This window comes from Emiliania huxleyi, assembly GCF_000372725.1.
Source record: "Emiliania huxleyi CCMP1516 chromosome Unknown EMIHUscaffold_129, whole genome shotgun sequence".
Classification (NCBI taxonomy): Eukaryota; Haptophyta; order Isochrysidales; family Noelaerhabdaceae; genus Emiliania; species Emiliania huxleyi.
The window spans coordinates 47,982-55,734 of NW_005201298.1; the positions used below are offsets into that span (position 1 = coordinate 47,982).

At 63.6% G+C, this 7,753-nt stretch overlaps 2 protein-coding genes across 2 annotated transcripts; both read left to right on the plus strand.

Annotated features, from left to right (window-relative positions):
- Positions 1-5,709: 5,709 nt before the first annotated feature.
- On the plus strand, positions 5,710-6,202 carry EMIHUDRAFT_225939 (hypothetical protein; the record flags this gene model as incomplete). Its single annotated transcript, XM_005789362.1, has 2 exons — positions 5,710-5,859; positions 6,098-6,202. The coding sequence occupies 2 exons, from the start codon at positions 5,710-5,712 to the stop codon at positions 6,200-6,202; spliced, it is 255 nt and encodes an 84-aa protein (XP_005789419.1).
- A 214-nt stretch (positions 6,203-6,416) lies between these two features.
- On the plus strand, positions 6,417-7,281 carry EMIHUDRAFT_110010 (hypothetical protein; the record flags this gene model as incomplete). Its single annotated transcript, XM_005789363.1, has 2 exons — positions 6,417-6,851; positions 7,216-7,281. The coding sequence occupies 2 exons, from the start codon at positions 6,417-6,419 to the stop codon at positions 7,279-7,281; spliced, it is 501 nt and encodes a 166-aa protein (XP_005789420.1).
- Between the last annotated feature and the right edge of the window lie 472 nt (positions 7,282-7,753).

The window sequence follows — 7,753 nt, forward strand, 5'->3', positions numbered from 1 at the left end:
GTACGCATTTGCACATCGAGCCTGGGGCGTGGCCTAGTTGGTACAGCGTTCGGGTCGGGGACGTTTTGGTCGTTGGTTCGAGCTCAGCTGGTGCAGTTTGTAGCCGCGCAGCGACGCGGGCGCGCGGGTGCGCGGCAGCCTCGGCAACCGAGGCGACAGTGGCGAGCAGGGGCGAGCAGGGGCGAGCAGGGGCAAGCAGGGGCAAGCAGGGGCCAGAGCAGTGCGGCGCGCCTGATTTTTTCGATGGGATCGGTCCGTGGGCAACCTGGTTTGTGGAGCTCCCGCAACTGTCCTGACAGTCCTGACAGAGTCCTGACAGAGTCCTGACATAGTCCTGACAGAGTCCTGACAGAGTCCTGACAGAGTCCTGGCGGGGTCCTGACGGCGCACGGTCTTCACAGTGCTCACAAGTGCCTCCGAAGAGACTTCCACCTTCCTTCACTGCAACCCTCCTTCCCCTCCCCCCCAGCAGTGAATGATAGACGCCCAGCCCCCCTTTCGACCGTGCGCGCCCTCTGCGGAATCGTCCTGATGGGGCAGTCCTGACGCAAAACTTGAGAGTCCTGACAAGCAAACTTGAGAGTCCTGACAGAAACTTGAGAGTCCTGACAGAAACTTAGAGTCCTGACAGACAAAAGAAATCACTCTGGGTCTCGCGCCACTCGGCCGACCATGAAAAGCGCACAAGCAAGAGAGGCGCGGCCATGGTGCAGGCAACGTTACAGCCGGCAACGTGCATAGGCAGCAAAGCTCGGCCACGACGTCCATGGCCCGAGCGCCCCCGATTTGCCACCGGCAACCTGCAGGCCAGCGCCGAGCAGCGGACTGACTGACTGCTGACCGAGGCAGCGCCCACGGCAGCGCCCACGGCAGCGCCCACAGCAGCACCCACGGCAGCACCCACGGCAGCGCACACGGCTTGGCTGGCCATGTCAGCCGCGCAGGGACCCTCCCGCGGGTCCAACCCGAAGCGCTCGACCGCTCGACAGCGCAAGTCGGCTGACGGAGCGAGCCGCATAGCCCTCCAGTGCTCACCGCAGGATCAGGCCTGACCGGCCCTCACGGCCTGGCCTGCCTGTGGACCAGCAAACTCGTTGGCTGTACGCGAGGAAAGAGCTGCGTGGCTGGGTCGATACCGTCCCCGTGCGCCCTTTCCCTCAGTGGAGGGCCGTCCCTGCCCTCGGGAGTAACTCGACTGTACACCCCTCCCTACTCTCTAGCTAAGGGCTCTATTCACAGCGGGGACAGTGGTTGTCCTGGCGGAGTCCTGACGGAGTCCTGACAGAGTCCTGACGGAGTCCTGACAGAGTCCTGACAGAGTCCTGACAGAGTCCTGACGGAGTCCTGACAGAGTCCTGACGGAGTCCTGACAGAGTCCTGACGGCCTATTTTGGAGTTTTTCAACTTTGAGGTATTGTAACTATGTGAAGGCACTATGAATGCATCAGTTCTTTGGGAGAGTGCAATCCATTTAGCTATTACCTCCAACTCAAAAAAAGTCTGGTGGCAAACGGGCAATGGGGTCCCTTATGGTGGCCTCTAAGGGTAAGTTGCGGGAGCTCCACAAACCAGGTTGGGCGTGTCAGGAGGCGGCCGGCCGGGAGAAACTCGTTAAAACTCCCGCGCGCACTGGCAGTGGCCCACTGGCACGAACACAGTCGGTGAGACGGCCCGACCGACTGGCATCGCCTCCACGCCGGGGCGACAAGCTTGGCACACCTCACCGCCGGCGCGCGCACGGCGGCAAACGACCAGCGTAAAGGCCGGCCGGCACCCACCCGGAAGGCACAACGAAAACGCAAGCGCATGCGACTAGAATCCGGCGCTGCTTCCTAGGGCCGATGAGCGATGACGTCTCGGCAGCTACTCCCACACGCGCCCGAGTGCTCAATCGCAATCGGACCCGCCCGCATCGTCGGCCGTGTCGAGGCCGCTGTGTGTGCGCCGCGCGCGCCAGCGGGCAGAGGGTACACTGACGCGCTCACCCCGTGGAGTCCTCCTCCTCCGCGCAGTCCGCGCCCTTGTGCGGCCCTCTGCGCAGCACCTCTCTCTCTCTCTCCACCAGGTACTCACGGTGCCAGTCCAGGAGTATGCGCGGCTCGTAGGCGCGCGAGACGCGGCGGTAGCCCACGAACAGGAGGACGCCGAAGCTCACCATGACCGTCGAGTTCATGATCGCTAGGCCCATGCCAAACTGGTCTGCAGCGGCCAGCCTGTCCGCATCCTCGACATCGATGCAGGCCTAAGGTAAGGTGAGATCCGGTGAGCTTCTCCACGCACACGAGGTGGTCGGGCAAGGGGGCCAGGCGACCCTCGCAACTCCACGTCTAACGACAGGAGCGCCACACGGCACTAAAAATGCAAGGCCCGGTGTGCGTGGGTGAGCGGTGCGATGTGTGTGTGTGTGTGTGTGTGTGTGTGTGTGTGTGTGTGTGTGTGTGTGTGTGTGTGTGTGTGTGTGTGTGTGTGTGTGTGTGTGTGTGTGTGTGTGTGTGTGTGTGTGTGTGTGTGTGTGTGTGATGCACTCCTCGAATCCGTGGGTCCTGCGCCGCTTGGGCAGCCCGACAAAGAGGACGACGAGCAGCATCGCCGAGCAGTAGAAAGAGCAGGTTGCGGCGGAGAAGCAGTTGTTCATGTGGCGGACGTGCCCACGCGAGCGCGCGACCGCCGCCTGCGTAGACACGAGCAGCGCCGCCTCCTGGGCCAGCTGCTTGACCTGGGATGTCAGCACCACCACGGCGAGAGCGAGGCTCATCGTCACGCTGACCGAGAGGAAGAACATGGTGGCGAAGAGCCGGTGACCCACGGACTTGTAGATGCACACCTCGCTCTCCTCCTCCACAAGCGGCCCGAGCGTCTCGCCGCCCCACATGGCGAGAGCAAACCCAATCACAATCGTCGCCTGCATGGTCAGGTTGTCCATGCGCGTGTACAAGACCTGCCGACGGGTGCGGGTCTCAGATACATGCGGTGCGAGAACCGTCGCCACCCGCGTGTGAGTTTGAGCATCTGAGTTTCGAGCGTTTAGCTGCTGCATGTCGAGATGCATCACGTTCAGCGCGTTCTCCTGGTGGACTTTGGCGGCATTGACGTGCGCCAACATGGTGTTCCCGGGGGTGGCAGCGCTTTGGAGTACTGACTGTGCGACCGCCGAGTTTCACGCTGTTTCTTTTTTTGCGCCAAATGAAAGCAAGCGAAGGGACACACACATGACGCGCGCGCGCGCGCGCGCGCGCACACACACACACACCGCCGCATTTAGCCGCGGTGATTGGCCTCAGTGAGAGGTGCAAAACCCGTCGGCCTCAGTGAGAGGGGGGAACCATCGGAGAGAGCGGGCTACAGCAACGCAACGCCGGGCCGGCTGCGCGCCATCGCCATCTCCACCACCGGCTCCCACACGTTCGTCGCCGGGTCGTACCTCTCCACCGAGCTGCGCGGGTTGGACGCGCTGTCTTCACCGCCCACAGCGTACAGCTTGCCGTCGAGCACAGCCACAGCGTGAGTATCCCGCCCCTCCGCCATTGGCGCCACCTCCTCCCATGCATTCGCCGCCGGGTCGTACCGTTCCACCGAGCTGAGGGTTTGGTCGCCTTCGTTGTACCCGCCAACAGCGTACAGCTTCCCATCGAGCGCCGCCACATCAATGAGCCTCCGAGACACCTCCATCGGCGCCACCGCCTCCCACGCATTCACCGCCGGATCGTACCGCTCGACCGAGCTGAGGCTCTCACCATGCGAATTCTTGCCGCCCACCGCGTACATCTTCCCGTCGAGCACCGCCACGGCGTGAAATGTACATCAAGAGAGAGAGAGAGAAGGAGGGCGATACAACAAGCGGGCTAGAGGTTCCTCTTTTCCGCGCCCCCCCCGCAAGGCGCGCGATACACGGCTACACGAGAACCCCTGGAGACCTGACTGTGCGTGTGTGTGTGTGTGTGTTAATCAGCCCGCAGAACCCTCCCAGCCTAGTCGGGAACCTTCTCTCACACCCTCGGGCAGGGGGGATCAACCGCACTGGTCCGAGGGGAACCCCCGGACTCAAGCCGACACGCACGAACCCTCCAGAGCGCGAGGTCGCAAGACCGGCGTTATGACGGACGGGGAGGCCGTCTGTCACGGCACCAGTGCGGTCCTCCCATACCCGTCGGTAATGACTAGGGCGCCCGGCGATGACGGTTCGTTGGGCCCCGACTGCGACGGCCCCTGCATGATGTGCCCTCCCCCGCCGCCTTGCCAGCCGCTTGAGACGGACGCGTGTGTTGAGGAGTGGAGAGGAGCGTCGCCCCCACCCTCACCTCCAGATGGTGGAGACGAGGCGGAGATGGCTGATGGGCAGGCAGGTCCGTCTCAACCCTATGGTATTGGTACCGGTGCGGAAGTGGTGGTGGATGGAGTCTACGACTGGGGTGGCATAAGCAGGTGGGCACGGTATCGAGGGAACGGTCACCTGATGGAAAGGTGGAGTGGACAGATGAGTGAGGATGATAGGAGGAAGGCTAGAGGGCTCAGATTCGAACAGGAATATGGGCAATTCAAGGACAATCCAACGAAGTTCATGGGGGAGACTGGGACGTTACAGGGACGTTACAGACAAACGATATGGGGCATGAGAGCGCCTTCGTGGTAAAAAACCGCAGGCTTGACCCGGCTAGCCGCCGACCACCGCCCACAAAGAACCAAAGAGAGAGAATCTCTCCCAAGAACCCTGCACAAAAGATCCCGGCGATTTTTTCTTTTCACCGGTGAAAAGAAAATGGGGCCAGGGACGCTCAGACCAGGGGGGTCTGAGGGGGGGTCGCCAGGGATGGGCGTGACAGAAAGAAGCGAGCGCCACAACCGAGCACTGTAATCACACATGTCTCTCTGACACAGTGCTCGCTTGCAATCACACTGAACACCGCCGCGCACCCCCTCCTTCACACATCATCACATCATCACATCCATCTTCGATGTTTGTTATACCAGATGTTCCCGACAGCACAGCGCAACCGGCACACGATCCTGACTTGGGCTACGTGGGTTTGGCTGGGCTGACTGGGTTGTTCGTGCCGGGCTGCACCATGTCGCAGGCTCTTCACTCGCTGCGCGCTCACAGGGCTTGCACCTGACCGATGAGGACCTCTGCGCGAGGGGAGCTCTCGTTATTGAGGACCTCTTCGTGAGGACCTCTTCGTGAGGCTTCGCGCCTCAGTCAGGCTCGCTCAGGCCTGAGGAAGCTGTCTCGACGCTCGCCGCCTTGCCCCTTGCTTCTCGATGCCTTGCGCTCGCAACCTCTCCGGCTCGACTGCACCTGGTGGCTCTCATCACGTGCGGTTTATTTTGGAGGGACCATCGGCAGGTGAGGAGAGGACCTTCGCAGTGTTGTGAGGACCTCTCGCCGTGAGGACCTCTGAGCTTGGCCCGTCGCCACAGGGGACAGGGCGTAGCTACGCCTGCGCTGGCACCCACACTCCTCCAAAATCAAGCAAGCACAGCGCGCCCAACAGCGGCCGGGAATTTGTCGTCGAAATGACACGCGGCGCACAGTACTCGAGACTCGCTCTGTGTAGGTCTATGTATGTTAGTGAGGCTACTAGAGACGAAAAACCCACTTCTTGTGAAGTGCTGGCTGCTGATCGTTCTGTGCGTAAGAAACAAGCAGCCAGATCCTTGTTTTTCTTTTCACCCCCTGCTTGCTGCAGCGCCTCGGCCCAGGCGCAGTCGGCGATGTCCTCCGGCGCGGGGAGCTCCGGCAGCGTGATCCGGGAGGTGTGGGGGCCGAACCTGGAGCAGGAGATGGCCGGCATCCGCGACATCATCTTCGACTACCCCTACATCTCCACATGGCGCGCAGCAGCCCCGCTCGCAGCCGCCGTCGTGCGAGGGAGTTTTTGTAAAATTCTTAGGTGCCAGGGCCTCTCAGCGAGCCGTCTTATTACCAGGTTGCAACCCTTGTTCCGCACTGTGCTGTGAATCGAGCGGCAACCAACAGCTCTCAGGACCCCCCGGTGCTGGGGTGCTGCCAGCAACCAACCAACTCACCGGCGAGCGGAGCGAGCCGAAGAGCGGGCCAAATTGGCGCTGTGAACGCACCTCTACGTGGCGGGCCGCGCAGGCCCGGCAGCAGGGCACCCCCGCGCGGATGCCGACGAGGATCACGGTGCGCTACCCGAACGAAGGTGGACTGCCGACAGGGTTTGCGGTGACCGGTGTCAGTTAGTGTATGTAAAAAAATCTTAGAAATTTGCCCCCCCCCCCCCCCCCCCCCCTCCCGAGAACGGGGCTAGAAGCACACCCCCCAGTGCGGGACATGGGGCAGCAACCGACAACGTGGACGGGGATGGGGTGCTGCTCAACCGGCGGCAACCCGCAGCTTTCTCGCCGAACAAGGGTTGCACCTGGTACAAGACGGCTCGCAGCCGGCCTGGGGTGTCATGTGCCCATCCCCCGCGGCTGCTTCGCTGCGCCGCGTCCCGCACGTACGCCAGAGCTTCTCCTGGGACTGCGGCTTCGCCTGCACCGAGATGGCGCTGCGCGCGCTCGGCGTGCCCGCGCGCGAGTGCCACGTGTCGCAGCTGCGGAAGCGGGTGCCGTCCTCGTCCATCTGGACGGTTGACCTAGCCTTCATCCTGCGCGAGTTCGGGCTGCGCTTCCGATTCCTCACCGCCACGCTCGGTGTCGACCCCTCCTACTCCGCCGAGGCGTTCTACCGGCCCACGCTCGAGCGCGACGCCGAACGCGTCAACACGCTCTTTGGCCGCGCGGGCGCTGCCGACATCGCGATCGAGCAGCGGTCGATCTCGCCGTCCGAGCTGCGCGTGCTCTGCGGCGGCGCGCACACGTGCGGCGGCAACCTCATCATCGGCCTCGTTGACCGGAGAAGGCGCGCGGGACGGCTGGGAGACGCTTCCGAGGCACTTCCGAGACACTTCCGAGACACTTCCGCTCTCCTCCACAGCCAAGCTCGTATGGCGCGTGGCATGGCAGCCCCCCCTCCTGCCCCACAGCCCCCCGCGCCCTCTCGCCACCGCGCCCACGGCGGCCGCATCGCCACGAACGCGTCCGCCGCCGCGCCGCATCCCTCACCAGCGCCATCATGCCCCAGCGCCGCAGCGCCGCAGCGCCGCACACTTGCTGCACCGCTTCTCCGGAGAGCAGAGGAGGAGAGGGGGGGGGAGGCATCCTGGGCCAAACCCAGGGCACGTCCACGACATGTCCGAGGCGTGTCCACAGGCGCGCTGGGGGAGTGCTTCCCTGCGGCGGCGGCGGGCGAGGGGTACATCGGGCACTACGTGCTGATCACGGAGTACGACGAGGGGAGGAGGGGGTACTACATCCTCGACCCGGCAGGCTCGCAGGCGAGAGAGGGGGCGAGAGGGTAGCCGAGAGGAGCAGAGAGGAGCAGAGAGGAGATGAGAGGAGATGAGAGGAGCAGAGAGGAGGAGAGAGGAGCAGAGAGGAGGAGCGAGAGGAGCAGAGAGGAGGAGCGAGAGGAGCAGAGAGGAGGAGCGAGAGGAGCCGAGAGGGGCAGAGAGGGGCAGAGAGGAGCCGAGAGGGGCCGAGAGGAGGCCGAGAGGAGCTGGAGATAACATGCATCCTCGGGGGTAACGCCTCTCTTTCCCCTCCACCGCCCCCCCCCCCCCTCCCCCCTCCCACCACCACCACCACCACCACCACCCTCCCTCTGCCCCACGCCGCCGCCGCCATCGCAGCCCCTCGCCACCGCAGCAGCGCGGGAGAGCCCTGCCCCTCGCACTCAGGTGCTGCTGCT